At 37.7% G+C, this 18795-nt stretch overlaps 1 protein-coding gene across 2 annotated transcripts in view; it reads right to left on the bottom strand.

Moving 5' to 3' along the window:
- The window catches only part of LOC150083222 (charged multivesicular body protein 7), a 266289-nt gene that overhangs the window by 153608 nt on the left and 93886 nt on the right, over positions 1-18795 (bottom strand). For both annotated transcript variants that reach the window (XM_090377112.1, XM_090377114.1), the window contains exon 5: positions 16080-16142. In XM_090377112.1, the coding sequence (XP_090233238.1) occupies positions 16080-16142 (63 nt within the window). The remainder of the gene's footprint in view (positions 1-16079; positions 16143-18795) is intronic.

The raw sequence follows: 18795 nt of genomic DNA, 5'->3' as shown, positions 1-18795 counted from the left end.
GGTATTTCGAACGAACGGAGGGGTGAAATGGGAGTGGTGTGTGTTTTTTTTTTTTTTTTTGGCTGATGCTGAATAAGCTTGCTTTCTTGCATCATATGCCTCTACTAATGCTAAAGCAAAACCCCAAATTGCAATAAAACATCCTTGTGACTATTTATTTTTCAAATTTTTATTTTATTTATTTTGGTTCTAGCCACTGAAATCCCAGGAAAGTAGGTGGCAGGACATGCCACAGTACTGATTCAATCACTGCTAACACCCGGCCAGCCTCCCCGTGGTTGGTATTGGTAATGTCGGCCCCCACTAGGGGCCTGGCAGCTAACAGGGCAGATGAACAATGGGCACAACACACTACATATCCCACACACTTTTAAATCTCTGGCTTGACCAATACAGAGAACATTTTTTTTTTTTTTATGAAAACCCCAAACACGAAAGGTATCAAAACATATAGTACTTAGTACCATGCATGAGTTGAAGGAGAAGTATGGGGGGGGGGATGCCAGAAACTTTGCTCTAGAGACTAAACATGGGTTTCACCACTTCAAGCCTCCAATAAGCAAAATGGTGGTATTTCACCGGTTGATGTATGCGAAGATGGGAGAAATCCCAGGAATCGTTAGATCCCCAACATACCAAATACCAAAAATATCTTCAATTCTCTTGTTTTTTCCACCAATGGAAAGAGCAGGTTTTGAGCAACAAGAATCATGGTTTTTCAGTTGTACTTGCCATTTAAGGTCTAAAAAAATGGCCTTAAACATTTCATATTTTCCACATAATATTTGCGTACTTATTTGATGGTGAAGTTTCACATCCCAATAAGGACAGAACTATTGCATTTACAAGAGTGAAAAAGGTTTACGAAAAAAGGATATATTGCTAATGCACAAAAAGATCTGTATTTTTTACAATGGGGGGGTGGGGGTGCAAATGGCAAGAAAAGAAATTGCATGGGTTTCTTTAGTGCAAGTTCCCAAGCTTGAAAAGTGGTCTTTATTCAAGATTCCAAGCATAAAGATAATGTTCTTTTGGTTTCTAAGCTTGAAAGAAGTTATAACTGCAACAAAATTTATTTAAAACACAATACAATTTGAAATAAGCAAGTGAGTGTGAAGATATTGAATCACTGCTTCGTAATGGACTGGAATTTTTCATTGATGGTTGATATTACTACTTCAGGCAAGCTATATTGTTGTCCCATTGTTGGTTTTGCTGGAAGACTGGCAATAATTTGTTTTTCAGGAATCCAGCAGACATCTTGTCTAGCAGGCCAGTGAAATGATCAAGCTGCTCCAGGAGGATGCATGAAATTTACCAATACATCATGTTCTTCAAATGAAATTTCACATTCCAATAGACCAATTATTGTCATAAATACAGGCAATGTATTGGCCAGGTTGTAAATTAACAATTGGCACATACTGAATATTGGTTTCACTAGTCTGATCTACATGAGCTACAAATGATGATGGTGTGTCTTTTCATACTCTTCAAACACTAATCTGTCTTGCATCGATAGGAATGAAGTGATTTTCTCTTGTTCCAGCAATAGTATGACCGTCTACGAATCTTTTCTTTTGAAATGGCCTTACTTGCTCAATTTCCTCTTTAGAAACAAAACAGAATTTCATTCCAGTCACATGCTTGTCACAAATTTCAAACATGTTTCTTGGTATCAGAATTTGGTTTTCAATTGGGTGTTGGAGACTTGCACGTGCTGCCAATCATTTTATTGTTCCACCAATTCCATCACATGGTGATTTGCCATAGCTAGTGCCAAAGAAATTCCATTCAGCACTGATATCAAAATCCTTCCGATGATGACACAAGTTAATAAAATTCTTGAAATTCTTGTATTGAGCTGCAGAACCATCACTGAAGTAGTAAATTTGCTTGATTGCTGTCATGAAACTCTTCAAATATTCAATTAAGTTGGTTAGAAAAACATGCACTGCAATTGTGTCACGTCGAAGGCAATCGCTGATTATGCAAAAACGTATATTCTGAAGTTCAACATCCTTGTAATAAATGACAAATGGATGCAATGTAGCCTGGCTATTCTCCCAGTGGAACTCTTAAACAGCATCTTGCACAACAAATGAATAATTTTCTGCAAAATCCATCAAGATGACCAATTCTCCTGTCATTAGGCTTTCCTTTGTTGACTTCAAATGGCAGCTTTGATGTTTAGCAATGTAGTGATGACAGGAAAGGTTAAATATCTTTGTACTCGAACTGTTCAATAAAATCTGTTGTTAATTGCTTTGTGTCCGGTGTATCTCTGTCAGTGTGTATCCACTGCTTGAATTCAATATCTTCTGGTTCATTGTTTTCAAAAATATTCTCTAGAAACTTTTTTAATTCATCTATTCCTGGACATTTTTCACACTGATGAAGAATACAATCTTTTGACTCCAAATCACAGACTGTTTTAGCAATTAGAACCTTTTAATCACATTCAACAGGACTTGCTGCTAGCATTAACCTGAAATTTTGATGGATTGTGCATACACATACAGAATGTGTTCCTGGTGCACCAACTGTGGCCCACCACTTGGGTTGAAGTTCAGAAAATTTAGAAAATCCAATGTCAGATCCATTTCTATCTCGATAAGTTATAAACATTTCCTTCAAGTTCCTGAGTAGTAGTCAACTTTGCATTTGCATTTTTATTCCGTCTGCATTTCTAATGTAAATGTAATCTTTCTTTCCATGGCATATCCGACTAAATCATCATCTTCAAAAAATTCCATCACCTTTTGCTTTACTTGCTCAGAAAGCTTTTTTCCAGGTATGGCCGTAATTCCTTCTTCTGCTTTAAGTATTTTAGATTTCTTGACCATTCTTTCGGAGACACTAAACTCTTCCATTGTTTTCTTTATGGACCAACTAACTGGAGCTAGTGTTAATATTTGAAGTATTTCTGAATGACTTGATACCATCAACTTTTCTTTCAATTCATTCAGCAGCTCATTGTAATCTAAACAATTTCCACACTGATGACTTGCACTTGGCTCCATGATGTCATTTGGATCCAAGCCACCAATAGTTCCAATTTTACTGGCAATTACATCTTGTACTTGACTTCCTTTTGGCATAGCCTTGTGAGTCTCTCTTAGCCATTCGCTGAAAGTTCAGAGGAGAAATACCAATAGCCATCAAACTTGTGTTCAAGTCACATGCATTTTGTCATCATGGTCTGATCCAGATGAAGTTGATGTTTCTGTTGCTGCTTTTCGGCTGTTAGACTTTTTCGGCATGATGGGCACAACTTCTGGCCTAGTTTTATGTCTACCTTTGTTAGGTCTTTCAGGTAGTCTGCCACTGACAAATCAATTGATTGTAAACTCTTTTTCACCATCACCAACGCTGCAAAAATTCAAATTTTGTCAAAAGCAAAGCTTCATGATGTAGACAAATTGTCTTCTTCACCCAGTTTTAATCCACAACATCAACCTATTAGCTGTTGTTCTTCAAATTCGAATTCTTTAAATAATTTTAACCCAGTTTTATTGCATAGGATAGCACATGACATTTAGAATTATCCATATGACTGATGGTGCATGAGTCCAGCTTATCTCCAGCAAAATCTTCTGATTCCATGGCTTTCATGCTGACTAATAAATAGACGTTTCTGTAACCAATGAAAACTTAACTTTATTACAGTCAAACAATAAAAAATTGCGGGACAAAATAAACAAACTGTTCATCATGAAGATAAAACACATTAATTAACAGCACGGTTTAAATATCAGCTATTTATACTTTTTTTGTATGATTCTAGAATATTCCAGAGCCCTAGGATGTTCATAAGTTTTTTTTTTTTTTTTTGGAATTCTAGAATATTCTATAATTCTTGAGTACAGTAAACCCCCGCTATTCACGGGGGTCCGTAGCCGAGTGGGCAGGAGCGGGAGTGCAGTAGCACATGCTCTTTGAGTAGACCGGGGTTCAAGCCCCTGCCTGCTGAATACGGTCGATCTGCCAACCCGCACTGGACCAGCGTGGCAGATTATGGTCCATTTCCCTCAGCATGAATTGTTGGGGAGGCTTCCACCCTGCAGTGGGTTGATAATGGCTGCACTTTACTTTTTTTTTTACTATTCACGGGGGTTACGTTCCTGAGAAATGCCGCGAATACTCAGTTATGGCTCCCTTAGTAATAAAGGGGTTCCGTTCCAAAGTATGAAATATATAAGAAAAACTAGTCTAAAATTTTGTCTATGTATGTATTATATGTACCTTCATAATATGACTAGGTACATAGACAGTACATGGTGAAATGCAAGTATATGGCATCGAAATGAAAATAAGAAACAATTTAATATTAAATGTAATATTCATTAGAAATTTCACACAAATTTTTCAAACCAGCACCTTTGCTAGCTAAAAACCTTATCCTGCCAGTGCTATCACCAGTTTTGCTAAAGTGTTGATAAAGGAGTGTTGCCTTTTCACGAATGATGAGTGAACTTTACGGAATTTTATTTTGAGTTCGGTCTTCTATCCACAGATGTAAAAATTTTTCCATTTTTTCTAATTTAACATCACGAGTTAGAGCTAATTTTTGAAGCAATTAGCGCGTTTTCACGGACACTACGACGGATTTTTTCTTCCGATTTTTTGATTGATCGTACCGTTGACTCATTGATTTTATAATGTTTTGCCACTGAGGAGACACTTTCACCATTAGAAATTTTGTCTAATAACTCAATTTTATTCGTTAATGTCATCAATTTTATTCGTTAATGTCAATTTTATTCGTTAATGTCATGTTTTTTTATGGCGGAAAATGTTCACAGCGCTTTAAAATTCACATTTTTTTTTTTAGGTTTCATTTTATATTAAATCAGCGACCGCGAATACAGATACCGCGAATAGCAGGGGTTTACTGTATTCTTCTAGAATACGCTCTATTTATAGATTATTCTAAATTAGGCAGGATTAAGGAAGTGTTCTGCAACAAAAAAGATATCACAAAATAATAATATGGCAAATAAAACTATTTGATGTTTAGGCTTAATTTTAAGGCCTTAAGTACAAAGACACAAAATGGATAAATGATAATCCTTGTAGCTTAAACTCTGCTCTTTCCGGTGGTGGAAACGAGAGAATTGAAAGTGTCCCACATTAAGATATTTGCCCCATAAGATAGGTAAAATTTGACTTTCAAAATTTGAGTCAATCTTTGAAGGAAAATATCTCAGCCAGAAAACATGTGTAAGAGCTGATATTTAGTTAGGCTGAATTCATGCAGTTGGTAAGTGGAATGTCCAAAGTAGAAGGTACCAAAGGTTTTTATTTTAAAGTTATGACTTTCAAAATGTTGCTTAAATTTGTCGCAACAACTTTTTGGTGCCAATTTTTGACTGCATTGTAAAAAATGTGAAGGTTTTTTTAGTCCCTGGACACCAAAAGTTTTGCATTCTCTGCCAAAAGTTAACTACGTATACCAGGTTTCAGAGCACTACCTCTCACCACTGTGCAACAGTAACACTTAAAACTCTGAAATTTTTTTGTGATTTCTTCCGCATAACACAAGTGACCTCCACAAAAAAGGTGCTGGTGCCTCAAGCATACTATATTTTGAACTGAAATTTTGCACAGCTTCATTTGAAACCTGATTTTAAACATTCACACAAAGTTTAAAACTGAAGATGGTCAAGCAGGGACCCCTAGGCCACTTAATGACCCCATTTCCTTTTTTCTCTTATTTATTTTTTCTTCTTATTTTATTTTATATTAATTTTTGTTAATTTATTATTATTATTTTTTTAATATTATTATTTATTTATTTTTTTTGGCTGGTGCAGCATAAGAAAAATTGGCTTCTTTGCACCGTGTGGCCATTGTTAATACTAATACTAATTTGTGGGACTCCTGAGATACGCCTGCTGTAATGTTCTACAGTCATGTCTTCTGTACTGGAACAAACTGTGCTTTTGCCCTTGCAGATGCAACCATGATCCACAAACTACCTATACGACTTAATGATGGAGTCTCGAGTTGGTGGATTTCAGTGAAATTTAGTTTAACTTGATATGATGGAACAAAAACACTTGATTTTGTTCCATGATAACTGAGAACATCAAATGATTTCTTCACAGGTGACGCCATTTTGAATGCAGTGATGTCTGCACCATCTCTGTTGCAGCATACAACTTTGATATTTACGCTTTCAGTTTTTTTGAAGGAGTCCAACCTGCTTTCAATTTGTTCAGGAGAAGATGCCCAATTTTGTACTCTGTAGAATACCATCCACTGCTAACAATGAGAACAGCTGCTTTCTCTTTGAACAATTTTTTTTATTACAAAAGTATACTATAATGGGATATAGCTTGAAACCATTCTAATTAATGACGTCTTCAACAATCGCGAATGGCCTATTTCTGAGAGCCATCACTATCTCTTCTTCCTCTATCCTACCCGAAAACAACGCCAGTTGTTTTGTTCTTTCACAATTGCAATTTTTTGCTATTTCACTATCAGAAAACATATTTCTGAAAAATGTACCTGCATGATCATCACAACTCTCAGAGGAAGATTATGTTCTATGACAAAAGATGAAAATAAATAAATACAAATGGGCCTATTGTACTGGATTCCATTGTGTAAGGAGATTAATCATACTGTATATATCCAGTAATAAATTTAATGACAAATGACAAGAATGTAGCTTTCAGGGTAAAATGGACCCCATCATCAGTAATATACAGATTCTAACAGAATAATGACGTTAGAGACAAAATTTAATAGATAGAGTTGTGCACGCTGTGATGCGTGCATGGCTGTGAGATTGAACATTCAACTACTAGATTGCTGCTCATTGTTGGTGCACGAACTTCTGTGGGTTTGCTGCCAGCATTTATCCAGTTTCAAGACAGTTGTTTCCAAGATAGGGTGTAGCCTTATGCCCTTGTAGCGATTCATGGTTCTTGAATTGCATGATACGTTGAGCGACTCTAGCCAGAGGCAGTGGCGGAAGTGCCGGGATTGGTTGATCACTTCGTAATTGTGTTTAGGGTTAAGATTACAGTGGGTCGACCAGAAATGTTCAGCAATTGCAGAGTGGTCAGTGTCACCAAGGTGAATTGATCTGTCATGCTCTGCAAGGCAGTCTTGAAGGCGTCTCGAGCTCTCTCCTATGTAGCAACTGCCACAATATTTGCAAGTTACACAGTATACCACTCCGCTACACAATAGAGGAGGGACTGGAGTTTTCACGTTAGAAACCAGGGAACGTAACTTCCTACCAGGTAGCTGCATGCCTTTTATGCAGTATTCCCGGAGTATTTTTGAAATCTGGCACGACTTGCCCAGATAGTAGGGAATGCAGGCAGTAGGCATATTGTCATGTGGTGATGATGGTCTAGGGTGGATTGCGAGCTCTTGCACTTGTAGCAAGCACTTGTTTAATATGTGGAATGGATAACCACAATTGACCAGGTCAGTTTTTACCCAAGCACTTGTTTAATATGTGGAATGGATAACCACAATTGACCAGGTCAGTTTTCTAGGTGCACCGAGATTCCTCACCTAGCTTCCTCTGAGATGGAATGGCTCCAAGCTCAGTAGAATAGAGTGTGGGCAGTGCTCTTGACATGGTTAGGGGTGTGGTCCGATCTGTAGTTGGTAAACTGCCAGCACCACATTGGCTTACGGTATACTGAGGTCTCCAGGTGTGGGCCCACATGCTTTACCAGAACATCTAAGAATGGAAGGGACCCGTCTACTTCTAATTCTAAAGTGAACTAGATGAATACTGATAAAGAATTGAGATACTCCAGTAATGTTTCCTCCGAACCACGTGTGGTGATGGTGAAGATGTCATCGACATATCTGCACCAAACTGTAATAGGTACAGGCGGGCTCAGGAATATCTGTTCCTCCAATTACTCCATGGTGATGTTGGCCACAATGGGCGCCCATAGCAGTACCGTGCACTTGTTTGTGTAGGGAATCCCCGAAGGTAATGATGCTGCCTGACAAGTATATTGCTGATGAAGGGGTCCATTTTACCCTGAAAGCTACATTCTTGTCATTTGTCATTAAATTTATTACTGGATATATACAGTATCATTTAATCTCCTTACACAATGGAATCCAATACAACAGGCCCATTTGTATTTATGCGTTCTTTTTATGGCCACAATGTGTACAGTACTATAGAAGACCATCTCGTTAGCTCAAAACAGACAACATTTGTGCTTTACACATAGATACAAATCCAACCGCATCATTCCTAAAGACTTCTGTTATAAGGCTCCCTTTAGCAACATTCGCATGGATTGTGCATGTTTCAACTTCAGCCTGCAAACATTGAAATTGTGGATTAGTCATCTTCACATCGAAATCCAGCGAACCGGCTTTAACAAATCAACTCTTACAGGAAGCAAGCAGTAGGATCTCACCAATGGTATTTTCTAGCCTTATTCATACTCTTTGTCACCAAGCTAACTGTATTTCTGATGCTTACCGTTCACAACAACAACAGAAGTTTGTGAATTTAAGTAGAAAAGCTCACTCCTCGAGAATGAACACCCGTTCCACCAATAATGCTTCCTTCATTTTGAATTTGGGCAGCAAGCAATTAACATCTGAGCAGCTCAACGTTCTAACCTCCGGTATGAAGTTCGCTGTCTTACCGTCAAGGCCACTGATCACACAGCTGGCCATGGGAGTAGAGGCAGGCATAGCCAATCTCCCTGAAGAAGCTGCTAATGAGATCCACTTCAAAACAGCCTCCATCCTCCTATGCACACGGCCCGTCTGCTCCAACTTCAACAGTACACTGCTCTTTCCTCTATCAGAAAGGACAACTCCATTGTCATACTCCCCGCAGACAAAGGACGTCACACTGCCATATTAAACCAGCCAAAGTACCTGAAGAAAGCCCTCATCCTCCTACAGGACCCCAATGTCTATGAACCTGTGACCAACCCACCCATCAAAGTCTTGGGACACCTAGAGTCAAACGTCAACAAACTAGTTTCCACATGGTTCGAATCTGGGAAAATTTTGGCATTGACTCTGTGGCTACTGCATGCCATGGGCTGCCAACTACCACAGTTTTATGGCCTACCTAAGATTCACAATTCAGGTGTACCTTTCCGGCCCATTGTGTCCTACGGCAATGTGCCTACATGTGAGCTGTCTAAGTATATTGCGCGACTCCTTACATCTCTAGTGGGAAATACAGCCCACACTGTCACTAACAGCGGCGAGTTCATTCACCTAATTAAAGAACTTTCAACCTCTTGACAGCAGGCTGTAAACTGGTGAATGACTCAGATCTACAAGCAGAACATCACTATCCACAGAGGACATCTGTACTGCCCTCAACCTATGCTTGTCAGGCAGCGTCTTTACCTTCGGGGACTAGTCGGAATTAGAAAACTGATGTCTACCAGTGTTGTTAGGAAACATCTTGAATACTGCAGATATATTCACCCATGATAGCCTCTACTTTTGTGGAGGCTAAAAGTTCATCTAAATTTAAAGAGGAGTGGAGAAACAGATAGTTAGTTATTTGGTTTTTAGGAGCATTAGCAACTAAGGCCATATTGCTCCAGATATGCGGTGGTCATTGCCCGACCTTTCCGCATCCTCCGTATTTGGTGGTGATGGGCTCGAACTCCGGTCTAATCAAGAAGCGTGTGCTACGCGCTGCTGCTCCTTCCCACCTGGCTATGGAGGCGCCGGAGAAACAGATAAAAAAAAAAAAAAAAAAAAATTGTCAAATCAATGGGAACAAATGCACACAAAGACCCCTCCTCGTGGAGGATGCATATACCCAACAATTGTAAAGGAAGTAGTAAGTGAGTGCACAGATTCAGTCATGCAAGGGTGATTCAACACTGATAATATTTTAGCAGTTTTTGTTTCACCTATAAATGTCTATTTGTGATTAAGTTAAACCTAATTATAAAACTTGTTAACTGACATAAGAGGTGCAGCAATAAAGTTCCTGCACTGGTGCTGTTGTGATCATGTTCAATGAGTTCAAAAATATACACAAGTGGTATATTATACTTCAAAATTCTTCCAACATGTGTCAGTACAGAGACTGTCTAGTAGGATGACAGGTTGTAAGTAACAGATTCTTAGTAGGATTAACATTTCTTGTTATGATTTTACAATGAAGCAACAAATAAATACCAAATTTTTCATTAAACTGGAAAAGTCTGCAACAATGAAATATATGAAATGCTTAAAAATGTTTATGGTCATAAATCATCAATTCATACCAGTGTGTTTCAATGGTATAAGCAGTTCAAAAACAGATGTGAGGATGTTTGCGATGAACCAAGAAGTGGCATCCGCCAACTTTTCGAAATGAGGAGAGAGTTGAAAAAGTTCAGAAAATTGAAGCAAAAAATCATCATTTGACCCTCAGAATGATGTCTGATGAGTTGGTTATGAATATCAAATTCTGCATGAAGACTGAGAGAAAAGAAATGTCAATGCAAAATCTGTGCCTCACAGATGAGCAGAAACAACAAAAAGTGTAATCATGCAAAGATTTCATCCAGATTAGTAAGACAACTCAAATTTCCTCGAATGTACTGTCACTGGAGATGAGTGTTGGATGTTTCACTGCAACCCAGGAAAAAAAAAAAACTTAGAGCATGCAGTGGAGTTTAAGATCATCATCAAACGCCAAAAAGGTTTATTTACAGAAGTCCAGGATCAAGATGATGCTGATCATGCTTTTCTGACAAAAAGGGTGTGATTCACAAGGAACCTATACCTGACGGGAACAGAGTAAACGTTGCATTCCATGTACAAGTTCTTGAAAGACTACTGAAGTGCATTTCATTGGTGAGGCTGCAACTTCAAGATAAATGCAGCTGCTTCTCGTTGCATTACAATGCCCCTTGCCCATTCTGCACTTGGTGTGATGACATTTCTGATCAAGAAAAAAAAAAAATGGCATTGTACAGATCAACTATCTCCCCTACTTCCAATCTACCACCAGCAGACTTTTTCCTCTTTCCCAAGGTGAAAACTATCAAAAGAAAGATTACAGGATGTTGAAGACATAAAGAAAATCATAACTACCAAATTGAACATCATCTCTTTGGATGCTTTCGCTGACTCTTTTCAGAAACTTTTAGAACAGTTTAATAAATGCATTAATCTGGTGGTGATTACTCTGAATAAAAATAAAACTGCTTTGTGCTCATTCATTTTAATACACCAAGTCCAAGATCTTTATTGTCACAGCTCATCATATAGTCAGTAGGAGGATGCAATGTGTTCTTTACCTTAACATATGCAATCATATTTGTCACACACACACACACACACACACACACACACACACACACACACACACCCCTTCTTGAAAGGTCCAAAGAATGGCAAATGGCAATGTACCTGGTGAGATAAATTAAAGATCACACATATGACAAGAGACTACAAATGTGAGTAAAATAAGGTACTCAGTTACTGAAATACAGAACTTCATAACAAAGTTCCTTAGAGGGGATTGAATACATATATCACCAAAGGTAGAAGTGAATGTGATTCTGCTTCTATTGGAACAAGCAGCAGCCCGGAAAGCAAGGAACAGGGGTTTCAAGCCTTCTGTAGGTCATCATGGAACAAGGAAATACATGGGCTGTGATAGGGTAACTAAGAGCAAGAAGTGCATGTATACTTAAAGTACACCAATGCTAGGAGCATAGTAAATAAATTTGATAGATTTTAAGTGCTGTAAAGTCATAAAATCTAAAGTAGTGCATCCAGTTGATATTGGTAGCCAGAGCAATGTTGAATCAGTTTGTTGTGACATAAGCACTGGGAAAACAAAAATGAGAGGAGTGTGTTATAGGCCAAATGACTGTGATGAGTACAGTGAATAACTACACAGAAAAATAAAGTGGGTCAGTAAATCAGAAGCTTATAATGGTTGATTTAAACTTTCCAGATGCTGGAACTTATGGGTTGGTCAATCACACACTAGCAAAACTTGTGCATTTACTTGATTATTTTCTACAGCAGCATGTTAGAGAGAGAGAGAGAGAGAGAGAGAGAGAGAGAGAGAGAGAGAGAGAGAGAGAGAGAGAGAGAGAGAGAGAGAGAGAGAGTGTAAAACTCTTATCTGATTATCAGCAGTTATTCTTCATGCAGCAAGAATCTGCAAATAAAAGAACCACTAGGTGGCAGTGATCAGTATAACGTGGGATTTATTTAAAGATGTAACTACATCAAGGATGAAGGGGAAGATTTTTGCTTTCGTTATTTATGTTGGGGATGTCTAAATTTTTTTTATAGTGAAATTTTTTTTTGTTTAGAAATGGCGAAAATGATGGGTAAACGCAAAAGATTTGCGCTTTCAGTTAAACAAAGACCTGAAATTATTCAAAAGTTTGAAACCGGTGCATCCGTTAAGTCTCATAAAATCGACATCGCAAAAAATAAAGGGAAGCATTGTATCGGACACATGAGTAGTACGTGGTAAGTTTTTTTATCTATAGTCATATTTTTTACGTAGGTTGCCGAACATTTTTTGATATAGTAAGTCCCCGAATTACGTAACTATGTATTTATGTAAATTTGTTTTCACTCAATTTTTGATTTTATTCTTTTTTTTTTTTTTTTTTTTAGGATTGTAAAATTTAAAACAACAAAAAAATAATAATAATAAGCAATCAATAACGATGATCACGGCATGCACGAATTCCACAAGTGAGATCGCAGCAACAAGCAAAAAAATAGGAAAGAAGAGAAGATTCTTACAATTATTTATGTTTTTTTTAATATGACTGAAGATTTTCGTGAAGGGGGAGGATACATACTTCACCATAGCAACATAAAATTCCACAGAATTCCAGCTATCAGTATCATCGCAAATGCAATAAGATCGAGTTTACTACCCATTTATAATAGATTGCACTAACAGAAAAACCCAATAAAATGGAAAGTGCAAATTGTTTTTGTTTTTTGGTGACCTCCAGAAATGTGCTTTAATAAAATGTGAGCTTGCGCGGGGTGATAATTGTGAGTTTTTGCCTTAACCCTGTGAAGTTCTTTACAGAAAATTTCATTTTAACCGTTTTCATGGTGCCAACTAAGAGAATAAGTGACAGCAGTACTAGTAAATCTACCAAGAAAAGAAAAGCAATCGATTTGGATCAGAAAATTAAACTAATAAGGATGTATGAAAATGGTCAAACATTAACAAGTATCGCGCTGAATTCAGATTTGTCAATAATAATATAGCAGCAATGTGTTACTAGTCATTCCCGAGTTACGTAAAACTAGACAAAGTAAGAAGTCCCCAAACCTATCTCTTACATCTGTCGGGGACTTCTGTATTTTTGGATTAACCGGGAAATCGATTATCCGGGATTTGTTTTTTACCATCTATCCCGGAAAATCAAGAATCTACTGCATTAATACTAATACAGTCAGTCCTCGTATTACACGAATTTGATCATACCGATTTATAAATAGGGGAACGCTATATCGTGTATAACATGAACCAAATTTGCTTATGCACGATTTGCCTGTGTTTACAAGAAATAGCAGTCGAATGCAGAATCACCCCAACTGAATGCAACATGACAGGAATGAAGAGAAGATTCTGAAAATGTATTTATGTTTTTTATATCAGTGAAGGGGGAAAAACACATTTCACCATAATAACATAAAAACCCACACAATTCCAGCTATCAGTATTATCGCAAATGCAATTAGATCGAGTTTACTACCCGTTTATAACAGATTCCACTAGCATGAATGCAACTGGAAATTGTTTTTATGGTAGTAATCCTAAGAAATGTGCTTTAGTAAAATGTGAGTTAGTGAGGTGTCAATAGTGTGTCTCTGCCTTTACGGTTGTTTATTCAGTTGCTACACGTGCGCAGCTTTGTTTATATGTATCAAGCATGCCTCCTCATTTTGTAAATAAATAAAATAAATTTTCTGTTTATACTCCAGGACAACCAAACGGTCAGAGGAGTTCACAAGATAGATAGATAGATAGAATACAAGAAACAGCACCGTATTCAGTAGTCACAGGCTTGAACCTCGGTCACTCAAGGCACGTGTACTTATGCACCTGCGCGCCTGACCACTAGGCTACAGCGGCCTCTTGTAATTGTGCTTTATTCCCTAAAAATTAGTAAAATACTTAAAAGGTGTGAAAGGGAAGCATCGTGGCGAAGATTCAGAGAGGAAAAGAAAAGGAATATCGATAGACAGAGGCTAACTGGGTCAAAAATTCTTACTCTGGAAAATTTGTACCGGCCTCATACTAGCATTTATAGCCAGAATCACACTGGCCTAAGGCCCACCAGGGTTTCCCTGGTAAAGCTTATGGCCAGTCCGCTTCTGTCAACAGAGAAAAAATATGAAATTGTGAAACACTGAGTGAAATGAAAGATGTGATATTGCACGTGCTACAGGCCTAAATGAGGCAACGCCGAGAATTATAAAAAATGCAGAGAAAATAAAAACAACTTTCATAGCAGGAACAACTCAAAGTGTAATAAAATCCATCAGATCAAGACACAAAGAATTGGATTGTTTGTTTGTTTGTTTGTTATTTGGTTTTTAGGAGCATTAGCAACTAAGGCCATATTGCTCCACGAATATGCGGTGGTCATTCCCTGACCTTTCCACATCCTCCATATTTGGTGGTGACGGGCTCGAACCCCTGTCTAATCAAGAAGCGTGTGCTACGCACTGCTGCTCCTTCCCACCTGGCTACGAAGGCGCCCCAAAGAATTGGAAGAGATGGAACCGCTGTCATCTGTTTGGATAGAAAAGCAAACAAAGAAATTTGCTTACGATAGAAGCAAAAGCTTAGCAATATTTTATTACGTAATAGTCGTAATAAAATACGTAAGTATTTTATTACAACTACAGGACCTGTTATTTATATTGCACGGTTTTGCATTGCTGTTGTTTGTTATTTAGTTTTTAGGAGCATTAGCAACTAAGGCCATATTGCTCCAGGATATGCGGTGGTCATTCCCTGACCTTTCCGCATCCTCCGTATTTGGTGGTGACGGGCTCGAACCCCGGTCTAATCAAGAAGCTTATGCTACGCATTGCTGCTCCTTCCCACCTGGCTACGAAGGCGCCCCAAAGAATTGGAAGAGATGGAACCGCTGTCATCTGTTTGGATAGAAAAGCAAACAAAGAAATTTGCTTACGATAGAAGCAAAAGCTTAGCAATATTTTATTACGTAATAGTCGTAATAAAATACGTAAGTATTTTATTACAACTACAGGACCTGTTATTTATATTGCACGGTTTTGCATTGCACGAGGGTTTCTAGGAACACAATTATCGTGCTATACGAGGACCGACTGTACTAGCTTCAAAGTGAGTGGGAAAGGGAGAAATTATAGACTGGGTTGCTGGAAATTTTCCTTTAACCAGTAAGTTTTAAACAAATGGAATAAATTGTTTCCACATGTATTTGAGGATGAGGGCTTTTCAAATTCTATGGGAAGAGGGTTGATTTTTTTGGCTTGTACAGCAAATCCTCTGATTTCTTTGCATGTATAACCGAAAATTATTGATTAATAATAAAATCAATGAAAGAGCTATAAAAGTGTTACCTTGTTATTTAACCTTTTACTTTGTTGTTATCAATCCCAGATACAGGTTTATTTATTGTAACACAGAATGGGACTTTGGGTGCATTCAATCAGCCATTCTCCACTCCGTCAATGATTTAATGGCATCCAACCTCCAGAACTTTCTAGTCTTCCCAATACAGTGAAAATCATCATCTATGTGCATTAACACACAAAATAACTAACTAAACGTTCAGCTCAAACCACTCTTTCAAACTGTCATGCAAAAGTCACCTATATACCCTTACAACAGCAGTTTTTCAAGAAATTGGCATTTTTCTTAATGTGTAAAATATTTTTTCGTTCCTATTAGAAACATTTTTTATATCCACAGAATTTGCTCTGATAATCTGGAATCTCAAATAATCAAATGACTGTATGGGAAAGCAATATTTAAAAGTAATTCCAGTCATGACTTATCATGAGTTGTTTATTCTAAATAACTCATGATAAGTCATTGGGAGTAATCTAAATCTTACCTTTCAATTTCATAAGTCAGCTTTTCAATTCCTTTTTGAAGTACTTCTTTTGTTTGTTGTAATCTACAATGAAAATATTAATTTTTTAAAATGTTTTGATATAAGTTACAGACCAAATATCCTAATCACAACATATTCTGTTAGCTTTTTTAAGTATATTAAATTAGATCTACAATAAACTAATGAATAAATACTTCCATCATAACATACAAAGGCAAGTTAAAGGTCATATGCAACTACTGCAGACACTAAAAATAATTCCTCAAGTAAATGTCTGACAACCATACTACAGTCACCATCCAAAAAATTAGAAACATTTATTCAATGTCTCGTAGGACCACCTTTTGACTGAATTACAGCCTATACACATCATGGCATAGCTTCCACTAGGTATCTGAGAGAATATGGTTCCAGATTTGACCATTCTTCCATCAGGATATTTGTCTGATGGAAGAATTAATCTTGGAAGCTACTAGATTGGTCAACTAGGCTTTTCATACCAACTAAGAAATACTGTTCTAGGTTTAGGCCTAAACCTTTATGTTAGATGAACTAATGAGACATGTTTGTTTGTTGTTTGTTATTTTGTTTTTAGGAGCATTAGCAACTAAGGCCATGTTGCTCCGGGATATGCGGTGGTCATTGCCTGACCTTTCTGCATCCTCCGTATTTGGTGGTGACGGGCTCGAACCCCTGTCTAATCAAGAAGCGTGTGCTACGCAATATTGCTCCTTCCCACCTGGCTATGGCGGCGCCTAATGAGACATGTGGCAGAGAAGAAAAATGCATGGGATACATATAAATTAACAGGTGACACAGAAGCCTATGGTAGATATATGCTGGTCTCTAATCAAAGTCACAAAGGAGGATAGACAGGCAAAAGCAGATTACAAGAAATCTTTGGCAAAGGATGCAAAGAAAAACAGCAAAGGGTTCTTTACTTATGTAAACTCTAGAAGGAAGGAAGGGGATGAATCAGATTGGTCAACTTGATATCGATGGTTCAACTGTTGATGATCCTGCTCAGGTAGCTAACAAACTAAATGAATATTTTGCATCTACATTCACACATGAGGTCAGGGAGGGGAATTCCAGGTGTATTAAACTCTTGCAGTAAGCTAGATAATCTTATAATAACTGAGAGTAAAGTGGAGGAGAAATTGTTGAAGATAAACATAAGAAAGGCACCTGGGATGGATGGAATCTATCCAGTTATATTAAAGGAGGCAGCAAAGAATGTAAGGAAACCCTTAGCCATAATCATAATTTAGTTAGTGTTAATAATTATTACGAGAGAGAGAGAGAGAGAATCTTTAATTGCAACTAGATGAATACAATGTTGATAAATAAATACAATTGCAACTGTCCCATCATGGGTAAAAGCCAGGGCTCACAGAGTAAAATAATTGTGTACACAACGATATAAAAAGGAAAATTTTTAAAAAAACTAAAATGTTATCATGATCACTTACATAATGCAGTATTAACTATATTTACATGCTACATCACATAAGGTGAAATTTACAATAATATACATGAATGGCAGTCATGCATGCCTTCTCTATGGAGATGCATCGATGCACTGTTGTTTAAAGATGCGTGGGTATAGTGCAGCTCTGTCCTCACATGTAGCAAACCAGTTTTGTTGTAACACAGGGGAGCTTGGCAGATGGTGTGAAGAGGTGCACAAGCTTGTTCTTATTGGCTTCTGTGATTCGAGCGAGCTGCTAAGACCTTTTTTCCTATAAGTTTTATTGGTGCAGAACTTATTCAAGTTGGCATCGAGGTGCTGTACTTCTGTTAGCATTTGATTTGGAAGGAAGCGATCTGAGATATGAAGTCTCCGATGCTTCACGCAGATCAGGGTCGACCAAAGTTCTGGCTTGGGTATTTGCCACTAACAAGAATCCCAAATGGATGGTGTTAAGATTTGGTCTGTGACCATCTAAACTGTGGCTACCAGTCACTGTACTTCAATAATATCAGGTAGTTGCTGCATCCCCAGTGAAGTGGCTAAGGTTGTAGTTGTGTTCTGTGGGAGACAAGCTTTCCGGTTAGCCCATTTAAGGAGCCAGAATTCTGCAGTGAGGATTGGCATCTTCATTGTAGTATCTGTTGATGCCCACACTTCAGCAGCATACGAGTGGAGAATAAATTACTGTTCTAATGAATTTCCCAATTATCTGAGGATCCTTAACAGATTAATTGCTGTTTAGCTATCCATCGAAGAGAGGCTTCTCTGGACGTGAGCTCGTCTAAATGAGCATAAAGGTGAAGTTTTAGGTCAAATACTATACCCAAATCTGTGTGGGTAGGAGGCAGATATTATAGTTCCATTGAATGTTGGGGCTATTACTGTAGGGGAATGTTTGAGGGAAAACAACATTAGTTTTGTTTTTTGAGGATTGATTGACAGTCCATACTGTTTGAGGTAAGAGGCAATGTTAATGAGACTATTATTGATACATGCAGTAGCCTCAAGGTGATTCTTGGAAGCAACAGGTGTTAAGATTTTTATATCATCTGCATACATGATGATTTTCTCATTGTTACAGACAAGAGGAGCGATAATGGCTGTAAATAACAAGCCAGATAGGACTCCTCCTTGTGGAACATCAGCAGATATTGCCTTCTTGTGCGATTGTCTATGGGCAACAATCTGTAATACCCTGTTGCAGAGGAGTGATGCTATGAACCAGAGGATATTACCTTGGGT

This window comes from Mastigoproctus giganteus, chromosome 7, assembly GCF_048544385.1.
Source record: "Mastigoproctus giganteus isolate SK-2022 chromosome 7, ASM4854438v1, whole genome shotgun sequence".
In the NCBI taxonomy this organism is placed as follows: domain Eukaryota; kingdom Metazoa; phylum Arthropoda; class Arachnida; order Uropygi; family Thelyphonidae; genus Mastigoproctus; species Mastigoproctus giganteus.
This window is presented reverse-complemented; position numbering and strand designations above follow the sequence as displayed.